The sequence below is a fragment of the Gnatocerus cornutus genome, chromosome 7, assembly GCF_029298725.1.
Source record: "Gnatocerus cornutus isolate USDA-ARS CGAHR chromosome 7, icGnaCorn1.1, whole genome shotgun sequence".
Taxonomy (NCBI): Eukaryota; Metazoa; Arthropoda; class Insecta; order Coleoptera; family Tenebrionidae; genus Gnatocerus; species Gnatocerus cornutus.
The window spans coordinates 13,925,562-13,940,367 of record NC_142239.1 but is presented as its reverse complement, the minus strand read 5'-3'; the positions used below and the strand labels follow the sequence as shown (position 1 = coordinate 13,940,367).

Here is a 14,806-nt window from a genome sequence, read left to right as displayed (position 1 = left end):
TTATTTGCTTTGGTTTTTCTCTTACATAGATTTTTTTCCCAAGTTTGTAGTGTAAATCAAACAAGTTTTATGTTTAACAATATATTTTCAACAAGCCACAATTTTAAAATAACAACAAAGCATACCATTTCCACGTGAAACTCAACAATTTCTTTACAACAATTTAATAAATGTACAAATAAAATCAACCCTCGATCGAATAAAACAACTTTGTAAAAAAAGTACGGTTTTCAAGTTCACATTGTATAAATATAAAAAAATAGTACTCTGGTAAAACTGTGGCACTATGTTAGGAGGAAGAGAGCTAGACATTGCTCAGTGTATACAGAGGGATCTAGTCTAAAATCTTGCGATATAGTCACACAGAGTGTGCGTGTATTATTCGTTTGACACATTTTATACTATTTGCATGCAGTCTTCAACTACACTAGGCTAAGCAACCGACTCCAATATTGTCTCTTTTGATTGTAAACAGTTCAGTCGGTTTTAGTGAACACACTTTGTACGTACTAGGCTAGAATCGCATGGTCGTCCGTATTTTTTTTGGGTCATAAATAACAGACACTGATAATGATTATAAATTTTCGTCGATACATCCTTGATTTGTAATAATTGAACTTGTTAGCGGAGGTCTAAAGTACAAAAAACTGTTACGCAAAGTCTATTGCATTTCAATCAAATCTCGGCATCTAAAAAATGGTGATGATTCAATTCATGCGAAGGTAAAAGTACACGCGTGTTGATAATTACCTAATTTTAGCCGCTCGATAAACAGAGAAATCACAAAGCTATTATTTCAAGAAACTCGATTAGAATAATGTTAATCCATTAACAAGCCGCATTTGTAATTTTAATTGTGTTAGTAACTTTGCTTGTTTTAGCAGCTTGGGATAAATTGTTTTCTACTTTTTTTTAAGATTCCGTGTTGATTATTATTAGAGGATATTTTTCAATTATTTTATTACACTTTTGGTCATTAAATTTTGGACAATGTTAAGGATTTTTACGTTATTAAAAACACGAATGTTAACCATACTTTAGGTCATTATTAGGTACTGATGTTTCATAAATCATAATAATAAACTATTGTTCACATTAATTTTTCTAAGCATGACGTAACGTAAAAATGCTGTCCAAAATTCCATGAGTAGGAATTTTTATTTTTTATTTCTTTATTCGCGTTGTCAACAGCAGTGTGAATAAAGTGTTGCTGTAAACATTTTATTCATCCTTTTGAATAATGATTTAATAATGAGATTAATTCCATAGAACGAGCATTTTATTTATTAGTTCGTCTGTTGTAAAAAATAATTTTTATGATCTTCACCGGAAATGTGAAAATCGATCATAACAGAGCCGCCAACATGTTAAAATTTTAGTAGAAGCCGCCTTGACCCGTCAAATCAGTGGGAATAAAAAACAACAAAATAAAAAATTGAGATAAAAACCTGGAAATCGATAATAAAACTCGTGTTTGTTCTAACACTACTAACGTCACTACTAACAATAGAATTACAGTAATTACAATAAATAGTCTACTGAAAGGCAAAAGTCATTAAGTGTTTATTGCAGGCAAACAACAATAAATTTCGTAATATCAGCAATTTCAAAAACACGATTTTTGCCAATGCTATTACTTTATTTATTCCGATTTCAACGCAGATGCGAGCTATAAAGTCCTTAAACAGTTAAATTCGTTGTCGGTTTTATAGAGGACCATGCCAGGACAACGTGAGTTATTTGCGTCATGGCAAAATCTTGTAATTAAACGAGTCACCATTGCATTTCCCACATTGTTAAACTTAAACAAACGTTATGGAGACATTTTGGCCTTCGACCTCCGCAAAAGTATCAAATTTCGGCCACGGTAAAGTTAATTAATTACTTTAATAAGTCTAATTTCGACTTCCTGTAAATATGTGTCACCCAACTGCTCAAATATAGATAAGCAGACCCATTTGTAAATAAATAAATAAATAAATAATTTATAGTTCTACAATAAAAAAATCACATAGAATTCCGAAAAAAGCGACCAGCTCGTGCCCATCGCCAGCATTTCGCCACTGAATTGACTTGTTGTAAAAATATGGGACAACCATGGATTACAATTGCACCTGATTAAAATTGTTTCGCTCCTAACGTCGAAAGCACCTCTTCGTACGTTAACCAGAAAGTCAGAGACCATGGTGCCATCCGCATCCAAATCGGTAAAAATCCTTTATAAAGCGCCCCGAATCCCTCATTTTTTACTGTTTTTCGAAGACAGTCTAGCGATGATGTGTATAAGACTCCTTTGCCCTTATCATCAATGGGTTGGTTCATCACTCTAGTTTTTATAACGTCAGCTGGAGTGCCCATTCCTGCTGCGATAAACCCAGCGCAACAACTAGACAAGCAGTGGACGAAATGGTTGTCTTCAAACGTCGTGTTTCTTAAAATAAACCGTTTGGCGACATCATACGTCGTTAAGTCTCCAAGATTGACCAAAGCGGCTCGTTGGACGTTGGGGATCGAGCCCTTCCACAAGCCTCTATACCCAGCTGTGGAAACAGTCTTTTTGAAAGCGTCGAAAAGGCCGTTAACTCTTGGAGGAAGGCCTAGAATTTTGCGTCTACCTTCCATCTGCAATTGCACCTTGAGGAGGTCGGTCGGACTGGCGATGTACTGGGCGAAAGCCCCGGCAGTGACTCCACAAATAGCGGATTTCCACACCGGGAAGTACTGGTCTTGAGGGTGGTCGTTGAAGACCTTCTCTTTTAAATGTTTGTAAGTGACAATGCGGGTCCCGGAGTAAAAGAGGTGGCGGTACAAAGCCGCGTGAGCCCCCTGCCAGAGTCGGAAGAGACCTTCCTCTTTGGCGATGCCTACGGCTGTCTTCAGCATCCCTCGGTATGGAACCCGGACCATTTTCTGGTCGGTTTTATTAGCGATTTCACCCTGTATTTGCAGTCTTGTTTTCGTTAAGTCTAATGGGTAAGTCACTGCAATTCAAAGCCAGCAATCAAGGCGGAGAGAAGAATAAATCAAAATTAATTAAAGGGACATAGAGCATAACCACGCCAAGTGTTAATCTATAAATAAAACAAATTTTCCACAGGGACAGGGGTCATTTTTAACGGGATAACGAGCATCTTAGGATTAGTTCACTTATGGTGTTTTTTCTCTAAAATTAGCGGTTACATACAAAGTTCTATTTTTACCTAACTCGGCATTCCATGCTGCAGCGACGGACACTATGTAGGCACACCATAGCGTGTTCACATATTGGTATTCTTTCTGGGCTGGTACCTGCGGCATTTTCACCAAAAATCCTGAAAAGACACAAAGTGGCAGTCACAGGGCAAAGTTCAAAATTTCCCGCACATATTAATGTCATGAGGGCACTTTCTCCGGCTAATAACAAACACGCCACAAACACACACTTTCTCTCTGAGAGTAAAAAATCAAAAATCATTAATAATCAAGCGGGTCATTACAACAATAATAATTTAAAAGAAAATAGTGTTGTTATGTCAACATGACAACACTGCACGACCTAACCTGAAAACAGTTTTCCAGGAAACTTCACTGGGGAAATGTAACACCAATTGAAAGTAATTCAAACCGCAAACTCACCATTTATTTGCTCGCCGCGACTTCCGTAACTTCATTAGTTAAGCAAATAACGAATCGGTTATAGATAACAATTGTCATAACAGGGTTTTTCGTACTATTGCGTTGGTGACGTGGGAATGTGTTGGTTGCATTGAATTGATTAGAATGACAGAAAATTCATATCACGGGGCGGTCACTTCATAGGCCCTTGTTGGCATTGGTCGATGGTGGCGGACTCTGTGTTTTTGTCACATAAGTTGTGAAGCTTTGATACTGAAGAAATACAGATTCCTAATCGAATTAAATTGACGAGGAAACACGTAATTCCAAGAGAGAAACAAATACAATGTTTATGTTTGGTCAACCGAAAGTTTAACACGTGTTGCGTTGAACTTTGAGTTTTCTTCAATTGTAATCAATTGTAGTGTTGAGTTTTACGAAAAAGCTTGAAGTTACATTGTTCTTCTTGTTTGGATTTATTAAATAGTTGGTTCAGCAATGACGATATTCATTACCAAGCTGAAACTGGTGAGTTCCATTAATCTTCTGCTTATAAAAGTCATATTTATTTATTTATTTGTAGAATTATCTACACTGGGGTCTAATAAAGAGACTAGCTGTTCTAATATTTCACCAGAGATGCACCAACTTGCAATTCTTCAGAGAAATTACTTGGTAAGTTACCATTTCACACCAAATTGGCAGTATTTCATGTTTTAAATTGTTATAGATGGACTATGAAAATTCAACAGCCAGAATTATCATCAGCTGACATTTAAACACAATTTAAACTTCTGCAAGAATTTACTACACGATTACAGTGAGGAGAGTCAAAAGTCAGTTCTTTCCAAGTGAAGAAGTTAATTTTGCGTCTGCAATCGTCAAAAATGAACATCCGCATTCTAAAAAAGTATGCAATTTCTTTTATTCTTTGACTATTTTTGTTACATGTATGGAACATGCCTTAATAAAAATGTTTTAACGAAAATTGTTTTTATTAAAATTCAAATTTATAAACCAGTAAAAAAAATGCCCATAACGGTTTGTGTCTTCACTAAAGCGCTGGTTTGGGTACAAACTTTTGTGCAAAGCTTGTGTGACATTTTTATAGAGGTCGCTACCTTATGTTGAGGTAGGCGGATTTCCGAACATTTACTGTAGAGTGGGCTATCTATATATTCTTTCATCTAAGATTCATATTTGGCAACACTGCTCGTGCACATGAAAAGTAGTTCCGGGTGATTTCATCCCGTTTTGTTTTTCTTTCTGGGTTAATTATCGATAATTGTTGACTCGTGAAGTGCGGAAGGTCGGCTATTTCGGGTATTGGAATGTGAATCGAAACAGTAATTATCTAGTGGCGATTGTTGATTATTGGTGATAAGATATTCCTACGCCGTCATTGGTCAGTGTTGGATTTCATCAGTGACAGAAGGGAGGATTCTTGTTAAGGATCGAGAAAAACCCAACAAAAACACCAAATAAAGTGACTATACTACGAAGAAATGCACGTTTTAGTGGACTATGCCTCCAAAGTTCGGTGCTGAAGTTGCTAGAGCCAACTAACGACCCTACCGGTGCTCTTTTAACTTTTCCTTAAACAGTTGTGCTTTTTATTTGTGATAAGAGACAAACTGAGTTTTAACAATGGAAGCGGTCGCAAAACACGAATTCAACGCGACGGCCGATGATGAGCTCAGTTTTAAACGAGCCCAAGTCTTAAAGGTAATTCCCCATTGTGTACCAAAATTATCAATAATCACACGTTTCTGCAGATTTTGAATATGGAAGACGACATGAATTGGTACAGGGCCGAACTAGACGGCAAAGAAGGACTTATCCCCAGTAATTATATAGAAATGAAAAACCACAGGTAAATCAACATGGCTTGTCAAGTCACATGACAATAACAATTGCTTCTTCTGACAGCTGGTACTATGGCCGGATCACAAGGGCAGATGCGGAAAAATTACTCCTAAATAAACACGAAGGGGCCTTTTTGATACGCATTAGCGAGTCCAGTCCTGGCGACTTTTCACTATCCGTCAAGTGAGTCCTGGGCAGGCCCATCAAGCTTTTGTTTTTTGACGTTTCTACCAAAAAAAATTGAATTTCCATATATCACAGTCGGTTTGGGTTGAAAATATCCACTTTGGCAGCTATTTGTTTTTTTAAGGTTGGAAATTTTGAGATGACAAGGTTGGCAGAAACCCATTTTGACATAAAATTTCCAGCGTATTTAGATTAGATTGTGACGATCTTTTTTGTACCAAAAATAAAATTGCAATTGGAACAAATTACATTACATTACAAATTTTGGACAATGCAACCTGAGCCGATTGTAAAAAGTGAATAAAAGCCATAACATGCGAGTAATTTGTAGGTGCTCCGATGGAGTGCAACACTTCAAGGTGCTAAGAGACGCCCAGGGCAAATTCTTCCTCTGGGTAGTCAAATTTAACAGTTTAAATGAATTAGTTGAATATCACCGCACATCTTCCGTCTCCCGTTCACAAGATGTTAAATTACGGGATATGGTTGCAGAAGAGGTGAGTTTGTGTCGGAATAATGGAGAAACTGACATCTTTTTTTAGTGTTTGGTGCAGGCCTTATATGATTTTACCCCACAAGAAGCAGGAGAACTCGAATTCAGGAGAGGCGATGTCATTACAGTCACAGATCGTTCAGATCAGCATTGGTGGCATGGTGAAATTGGACATCGCCGTGGCCTCTTCCCTGCTACATATGTAACGCCTTATCACACATAATAATGTTGATACTTGCAAAGTAACTTTCTCAAAGGCATTATGTTTCCAACCTTGCGATTATGGGTACTTTTTTTAATTCAGTTCAAATACTATTGACTTTATTTTTAATTTATATGTGATCTTAATTTTCTAGTTACGATTTTTAATCCAATTCAATCACTTTCATTTTTAATTTATATGTGATTTTAATTTTCTAGTTGGGTTTTACTTGCTCATTTGTCTCAAAACGGTTCTTAATGTAGTTTTAAGATCAGGTATTTTTATATCAAACCAACTGAACTGAAAAATGCGACTAAAATTAGCCTTCAGTTTGATATCATTGTTTATAGTACGCTTATTCCTAAGTAGAGTATGACAGTTTTGCTTGGACTCGATTGTTTTTATTAAGTAAGCAACGAAATTTTTGTAGCAATTGACATTCATCAATTCTACGTCCAGCAATGAGCCAACCAGCCATGAACCAATTCCCCAGAATTAGCGCACCCAAATGCTCTATTAAAATAGTAAAATTTCTAGTAAATCAGTTGCCATTTTTGTATTTTTATTTCGTTATTTTAATGAAGTTTTTGTGAATTTTTTTCAATTTTTTATTTGTATTGTATATAAATGGTACGTGCAGATCATGCCAGATTTCTTATCTCTCAAAATTTATTTGGCATTGTCTTGCTTTGACAGTAGACGACTTTGTATGTAAATACTAACATAGTTTTATTATTACAATTACAACTACAATTTATTATTATAGGCGCATATGAGTAAATATATGTTATATAAAGAATTTACATTTTTTAATACATACCAAATCTTTAATCTCAAGCTATAAACGAAGGAAAACAGTCCATTTGCGCTAATCATATTCAAATTTACCGCCTTCTAAACACTTCTAAATGTCAGACATCTCGCATTGTTACCACCACAACGCACCGAAAGTTCCTTTTCTGTAAGAAACAGAATCCCAGTGGCATCTTTTCACGTAAGTTTTCCAAATTTCTGTAAAAATACAACTAATCCTTCAGTGTTTCTTCACAAAATTCCATCGCCACATCGAGAATCTTAACATTTATCAATATCACCCCTTATTTTTCCTATTTTCCCCTCTATTTTTTGTAAAACTTTGTTTACGTGTGACATAACCTAAAAACCGCCTGTTTTCTTCCAGGTTAACCGTAACTCAATTCTAACGTAAGGATGTCGGGAGGTTTGGAAGTCCTTAGCCTCAAAGAGGACGATGTGACCAAAATGTTGGCCGCGGGTACTCACTTGGGTACCCCCAACGTGGATTTCCAAATGGAACAATACGTTTACAAGCGCCGCAGTGACGGTGTCCACATCATTAATTTACGCAAAACTTGGGAGAAGCTTCTTTTGGCCGCACGTGCCATCGTCGCTATTGAACACCCATCGGAAGTGTTCGTTATCTCCTCAAGACCATATGGACAAAGAGCTGTTCTCAAGTTCGCCGCCCACACTGGGGCTACTCCAATTGCTGGAAGGTTCACTCCTGGTAAGATACAATTACACGTTAAATTCAATCTTTAAAAGTGATGATACTACTAAGGAACCTATGAGACCATGATTTTATTTAATTACTGATTTCCTCATGTTGGGGATGATGTCCCCGAGATTTCTTTATTTCATTGAATTTTGTTTTCAGGTGCCTTCACCAATCAAATTCAGGCGGCTTTCAGGGAGCCACGTTTGCTTATTGTGACTGATCCAGCTTATGACCACCAGCCCATTACTGAAGCTTCTTATGTCAACATTCCTGTAATCGCCTTCAGCATTACTGACTCGCCTTTGCGGTTTGTTGATATTTCTATCCCTGGAAACAACAAGTCTGCGCACAGCATTGGACTCCTGTGGTGGCTGCTCGCCCGTGAGGTAAACATTCACAACTGCGTCCTATAATAATCCTTGTACGTTGGTAGCAGTGTTCTCTATCACATTTGATAGATTAGAGCAGTGCCACCAACATTTTTCATATTATCACACTGTCTGGCGTTTCTTTTAATGAATTACGTTTTTCGTTGGCGAATATTGTATTGCGAAAATTTTCATCGCTGAAATATTCAGTGTCCAAACAGTTAAATTGTCGTTATGTTGTTCGAAAACTCGCAACCGGACGTTAGGAAGAATATTATCGTGTTGTGGTTCTTTTGTTTTCGTCGTAAGCGAAGTATTGATAAGAAATCCAGAAGCGTGACGTACATGATGATCAAAAGTTCCCAAGAATATTGATAACCCATGATGGTTAATTTTTCCACCTGACTTCCCACTTTCCGTCCCTCAAGAAACCCCTCGTGTCTTGGTGGTCTGACAAGTTCTTTTAAGGTGCTACGCCTCCGTGGGTTGATCCCGCGTGACACCAAATGGGACGTAGTGGTCGATCTCTTCTTCTACCGCGAACCTGAGGAAGCCGAAAAGGAGGAACAAGCAGCCAAAGAAGCCGTCGTTGTTAAACCCGAAGTGGTTCAACACGAACCCCAAGACCTCGAGTGGAACACCATTGAAACCCAAGATTGGGCTGCAACTGAGCCTCCAGCGGCAGTGCCTGTACCAGCTGCAGGAGCACCTTTCCCGGCTCCAACAACCGATGATTGGGCTGCCCAAGTGCAGGAAGAATGGGGAGCTAATGCTACTGCAGCACCACCACCAGCGCAACCCAACTGGGGAGGCACCACGTCTGAATGGCATTAACTTTTATTAATTGATTTGTTGTAAGATCAATAAAAAAAAGATTGACGTAAAAAAGTTATTTATTGTAGTAACTCCTGCTGTACACGGGGTAATTATAACTAGCTGGGTATTGGTTAGTGGGGTTGTTAGGGGGCGGGTATTGAGGATTATCCGGCGGTGGACCGGAGTACTGTTGATATGAAGAATCATCAGGTTGGAGCCACCAAATGAGGAAAAGAACTGCACCGGCGACTGTACCAAGGATGAGCGCGGGCATCAGGAAGTTCTTGAAGAAGCTGCTCTTCCGCAGCATGTTCATGAAAGCACTGACACCCTTCACGATCCTCAGAAGAATGACGGGAATCGTCGCGAAGACACCGAGATTCTTGAACAAGACTTGGACGTCGTAGTCTTGACCATCGTACTTTGATAACTGTTCGACACTAAAACTAAATAATTTTTGTAAAACTAAAGGAATCGCATCCACGATTTTCTCTATAATTTTCGCGATGATATCGGAGAGAAAATCGCCTTTGAAACTCCTGGTAAGTTGTTTGGCTGTAGGATCGTCTTCAGCTGCTGGAAATAGAAGAGGGTTGTAGTAGGGAGTGGTGGCCTCACGTGCGCTACTGTTGCCGGTGTCTGAAAGAAACTGTTAAATCGTTGGAAGACAAAGTATTGGATTTATACCTAACTGTTTCTTAATCGTGTTGATTTTAGTTTGAATTTCCGCCATTTGCTTCTTTCCATCGTCTTTTTCGAAAAGTTTTCCCACTAGATTGGTCACTTTTTCCGCCATTTTGTCGGTTTCAATCTCATTGTTATCAACGGATCTCTTGCCCCTTTGATATCCAGCGGAGTCGTAGTTCAAATTGGTGACAATATTCCTCAAGTCGCCAATTTGTCTCTCCAAGTCTTCGACAACGTTCTTATCTTCCGGTCTCTGCACATACTCGGGTTTGTTCAGATTGTCGATAGCCGCCTGAAGTCCGTCAATCTGTTGCTTCAAATCCTCTTGATATTTCGGAGTATAATCTCCAGTCTCCGTTGGATACGCGAGTGGTTTTTCAAAAGCAGGTCCATTAGCAGCCCCTTGAGCATAATAATTCGGTGGCGAATACTGGGCCGGAAAAAATTGTTGCTGTCTGCTGTAGTCGACAGGGGGAGGCGACGGAAAATTGGGCACCCTGTAACCACCCCCTTTAGCAGCCCCATCGTTTACAATACAGAAGTACGGAGAGTTGCCATTAGGGGCGAATTTCTTCGTAACATCGTTTATTTGTGGTGGCGTGACCGAAACCTGCGGCCTCTGGTTACCCGGCGCACTTATCAACTTATTTAACATGGCTTGAAACTGATCCGCTTGGTTTTCTTTAGGGCGCAACCGGTTGATGGCCTCTTGGAGATCCGACAAGTTGTTGATGTTAACATCGTCGTTGCGACTCTGCGGTTCGGTTTTCTTGATCGCTGCGATGATCTGACGCAACAAGTCGTTGTTGTTATTGTTGGCACCACTATCTTCATCAAAACCCTTCTCCAAATGTTTCAACTCATCGAGAAGAGTTTTCTGCTTCCGCTTCTTATCCAGATGCTTCTGTAAATCGAGGAGTTTAGTTCTCAACTCTTCTTCACCGTCATCTTCGTCTTCTGGTAGAGATTTCAACAATTTTCGAAGCCCGGAGAGTTCACTAGCGCGTGCTGAAGAATGGTACGGTTCTTCGTCTTCGTTACTAATTGTCCCGTTGTGAAGAATCGTATCCACGAGAGCTTTGAGTTTCGTGATTTCTTCCTTTTGATTGATGAGTTCTCGTTCGAGAATTTCGTCCTTTTCCTTCTGCAAATTCATTAGTTCTCTGGTTTGATTTAACCGGCTGATGACATCAGTTAAGTCAGTCTTCATTCTCGCGAGTTCTTCCGCGTTGGGGCCGCTTTCATCCTCACTTTCAGTCTCAGCTCTCGTCTGCTCCGTCCTATTCTTATGATCAAGAACATCCAAGATCTTCTCTTGGTCTTGTAACAATCTCACCATCTCCTGGAGCTTCTTCATTTCGTTCTTCAAATCTTTAATTTGTTGAGTTTCGACTTTCTGAGCTTCGTTGCACCGCTTTTGACATAAAGTCCGAACTTCATCTTCCACGGATCTCTTCAGTCGATGAGGTTCAACAGTTGTAGTTTCTTGTTCTTCGGAATTCGCGATGATTTCACGTAGGATATCAAAAGTGAACTCTTCGATGGCATTACCGACGTGAGATACATCTTTTTTGAGGATATCAAGAGTGTCGTTTTTCTTCGGAATTGAGGCACTTTCACTGAAATGAAGAAAAAATTGCACGAGGATGAGCGGAAACGCGTTCATTTTGGTGTTGGACTGACTGTGGAGTGTTTGGCGAGGGACAGTTAATGGGGACGGCAAAAAGTGCAATCTTGCGGTGTTGCTTAAGATTTAGTTTGCACATTTTTGTGATGGTTAAACAGGTTGGGATTTTACGCGTTTTATTTAAAAGGTTCGGATTTGTGCAAAGTTTGGAATCTGAAGAGTGATCAAAAGTGAAGGAGAAAGCGATAAAAGGAATAAGAACCATCAAGAGAATTAGAGAATTTAGAAAACGACGTTGAAAAACTAACTGAATAGTCAAAGAAATGCAGAATATAAAGGACGTGTGCTTATTTTCAGAAAATTTCTGGCATTATGGCGATTGTACAGAATTTGCGCATGGTTTTATGTTTCCGCCCGATTAAATTAGTTCCGCTGATAATACCTTTGATGCAATTACACCCTTTGTGTAATAGCAATCTCGTGCAGATAATATGTAGATTATTGATGTGAAATATGCTCATCTCAATCCCAAATATCGCAAATGATGTTAATATTACTTTGAAACAATCCTTAGAAATGTAAGCATGTTGACGGGTTTAATTTCCTGTGTACTAATAAATCGCTTCCTCAGAACACACTTAGCAATTCAATAATTTGTTGAGTTCGTGGCGTTTGCATCTGACAGGCTCGAGATTTATCTTAATAACCCCAAGCTACAGCCTTTTATTTAATAATTGATTGCGGGCTCGCTTTTAACTGTATTAAACCACAGTTGAAGAAAAATGCTCCGACAAACACTTTTTAACCACTGTTTAACATACCCGCGCCGCGACGCCGATATTTACGTTTTTGTTTACGGTGTGGCTAACACTTAAAAATTATATCCCCCTAAGGCAACATCAATTTCGCAAGCTGCTGTGGTAATGTGTGGAATAAACACTGTGTGAATTTTTTATGACGGTTTGGGGGTCCACTTTTTTTTTTTCAAACAATTTTTGTCGTTTAGTTGGTAGAAGATTTATGGCGCGGCTAAGGAAACAACGATTTCTCTGTGCTCAGCAGAGTTTATTTAACTTTGGCCGATCTTCTACCAAGGGGATGTTTTCCTACCTGGCCTTAATCTGATCAAAGACAAATATTGTCATAAGAGTTCGATAATCTGCAATATGTTCATTGTCCACACGGTTATCGTCTTAGATCGGAAGTTTCATTTCCGACGAATTTTAAAATATTGGGCGGATTTTGCTTAAACGACACTTTGGCAAGGTTACTATTTGTGATATGTTTATTAATCGTGCCCAATTAGAAATTTGTAGAACTAACAGACGAATTTAGTTAAGTTATTTAAAGATCCACCTTTTTCTTTATTACAAAATAGAGAATGTGAACGAAATCGGATTAAAACCCAAAAACGAACTCATTCATTGGCTGGTATTGTTCTCATCACACTAGTTTTTGTAACAAAAAACGCACCCAAGCAACCAACTCGATCGTAACTTTACTATCATTGGCTAGATCTCCAAAACTGTTTATTGGATTCATTTCTTATAAGCGAAGTTAGTCATGCATAAAAAGGAATCAAATGTTTGGATGTTGAGGCGTATTAAGGTCTCTTGGGGCTCTGAGCGCAAGAGTAAAAATGAGAAATTCAAATTAATATCTTTAGATTCATCATATGTTCTGTGTAAATTTTCTAATTTGATTTTCGTCAGGTCCTCTAGATTTACTTTTAATTTATTATTTTCTTTGAATTCTATCGGAATTTTTCATTTTTCTTTATTTCCTTTAGATTTTATAAATCCTACTCTGTCTATGAATTGATTTTCTTTAGATTTTTTTAGATTATTTTAGAGTGCTGGGTTTTTTGATTTGTTTTTATTCTTCTCGTGTTCATTCCAGAGTTTCTTTTGCTTTATTCTGTCTTATTATAAATTCTATTTTGGTTATGTTTTTCTTATATTATTTTTATCAGTCATTAGTTGTTCGATTTAGATTTTCTCTAGTTTCTCTACATTTATTTTTTTCTTACATTTTCCGTTTTGTTTAATTTTTTAAAAACTGATTTTTTCTCCATTTTTCTAAACTGTGCATATTTTTTTTCTTTATGTTCGTTCTATATTTTCCTCAGATTCTCCAAAATTCTCTAGAGATTCTTTTGACTTTCTTTGGATTTTTTTTGATCTTGTAAAACTCAATTTTGGTAAACTGGTTGGTTTTATATTTTATTTATAAATCCCTTAAAATTCGTCGGTTTTCTTCGATTTTTAGACTTTATGTATTTATATTTTTGAAACTTTTAAAATTTTTGGTTCTAGATTTGCGTTAGATCCTTTAAATTCACTTTAGATTTTCTAATTTTTTTTTATAATCTCTAGATATACTTACCTTTAAAGGGTTTAAGTTTAAAAAAAAAAACAGATTCTCTCCGGTTTTTCTAGATTTTTTGAGATAATGTAAAATTATTATTGAATTTTCTATACAGTATGTCCTCGGATTGAGTTCACAAGAGGAAAAAAAAACGTTATTTTTTATTTTACAAAAAAAATGACAAAGGAATAATATTTTTTGCTTAATTTAAAATAAATAAATCTTTAATTAAAACTTTAATATTATGAAGCTGTGTTCTTAAAATCGAAAAACACAAAAAATAACGAAGAATTTTTTAATTTTTAATTTTGCAAAAAATGTCAAGGGAATGATATTTGTTCCTTAACTTTAACCAATTTTTACTATTTGATTGACCCATTACCTGTTTTAGAACATAGTTCAATTTTATCTCGTAATTCTTTAAGACTGTTTCGAATTTTCTCATTATTGTTAAGAATGCAATTGCATTTCTTTTCCAGTTTTTTAATACTTACACATTATTGGGTAAATTTTTCTTTAATCTTTAACGCACTATTTGATATTGTGAATCTACAGCCTGCTATTATTTAAATACGACTACAAAATTTAATAAAAAAAAATAATGAAAAAATCAATTTCAAGAGTACAAACTAAGAATTTTGAAATTTTAATTGCAGATTTATCTGTTTTGAAATAAGCAAAAAATGTTATTCCTTTGTCATTTTTTTGTAAAATGGAAAATATTTTTTTCCCTCTTGTGACATACTGTAGACATCCGGGGACATACAGTAGATTCTTAAAACATTCTCGATTCCTTTTAAAATGGTCTTAGATTAGAGTCGCTAGTTTTTTTTTTAGATTAACAGTGCTTCTTAGATACTTCAGATTTTTTTCAAATTTCTTTCAAATGTATCAGATTCTCTTTTAAATTTATATTGATTGACTTGAGTCTTTTTAGAATTTTTCTTAGATTCTATAAACTCGTTTTACATTCTTTTGGGATTTTCTTTGGTATCTGTTTTTTAATTTTTCTTACATTCTGTTCTGAGTCTTTATATTTTCTTTGTGTTTTCTTTATAGATTCGTTTTAGAGCCTCAATATTTT

The 14,806-nt window shown here is 36.9% G+C and overlaps 4 protein-coding genes across 5 annotated transcripts; 2 read left to right on the top strand and 2 right to left on the bottom strand.

Annotated features, from left to right (window-relative positions):
- Window positions 1-2,072: 2,072 nt before the first annotated feature.
- On the bottom strand, window positions 2,073-3,732 carry LOC148171303 (mitochondrial uncoupling protein 4-like). 2 transcript variants are annotated; one of them, XM_088040895.1, is made up of 3 exons: window positions 3,616-3,732; window positions 3,201-3,311; window positions 2,073-2,981 (listed from the first exon to the last, which is right to left on the bottom strand). In XM_088040895.1, the coding sequence occupies exons 2-3, from the start codon at window positions 3,295-3,297 to the stop codon at window positions 2,119-2,121; spliced, it is 960 nt and encodes a 319-aa protein (XP_087897021.1). In that variant the 5' UTR covers window positions 3,298-3,311; window positions 3,616-3,732; the 3' UTR covers window positions 2,073-2,118. The 2 variants fall into 2 exon arrangements, with proteins under 2 accessions (XP_087897021.1, XP_087897022.1); XM_088040896.1 differs by lacking the exon at window positions 3,616-3,732 and adding an exon at window positions 3,541-3,607.
- A 1,057-nt stretch (window positions 3,733-4,789) lies between these two features.
- On the top strand, window positions 4,790-7,140 carry drk (growth factor receptor-bound protein 2 drk). The gene is made up of 5 exons (XM_088040829.1): window positions 4,790-5,319; window positions 5,370-5,467; window positions 5,524-5,643; window positions 5,978-6,143; window positions 6,189-7,140. The coding sequence occupies exons 1-5, from the start codon at window positions 5,242-5,244 to the stop codon at window positions 6,360-6,362; spliced, it is 636 nt and encodes a 211-aa protein (XP_087896955.1). The 5' UTR covers window positions 4,790-5,241; the 3' UTR covers window positions 6,363-7,140.
- A 96-nt stretch (window positions 7,141-7,236) lies between these two features.
- Window positions 7,237-9,113, top strand: sta (stubarista 40S ribosomal protein SA). Its single transcript, XM_088040828.1, has 4 exons — window positions 7,237-7,335; window positions 7,522-7,866; window positions 8,017-8,243; window positions 8,694-9,113. The coding sequence occupies exons 2-4, from the start codon at window positions 7,551-7,553 to the stop codon at window positions 9,057-9,059; spliced, it is 909 nt and encodes a 302-aa protein (XP_087896954.1). The 5' UTR covers window positions 7,237-7,335; window positions 7,522-7,550; the 3' UTR covers window positions 9,060-9,113.
- Window positions 9,112-11,517, bottom strand: LOC148171300 (uncharacterized). Its single transcript, XM_088040827.1, has 2 exons — window positions 9,729-11,517; window positions 9,112-9,680 (listed from the first exon to the last, which is right to left on the bottom strand). The coding sequence occupies exons 1-2, from the start codon at window positions 11,392-11,394 to the stop codon at window positions 9,115-9,117; spliced, it is 2,232 nt and encodes a 743-aa protein (XP_087896953.1). The 5' UTR covers window positions 11,395-11,517; the 3' UTR covers window positions 9,112-9,114.
- Window positions 11,518-14,806: the final 3,289 nt, after the last annotated feature.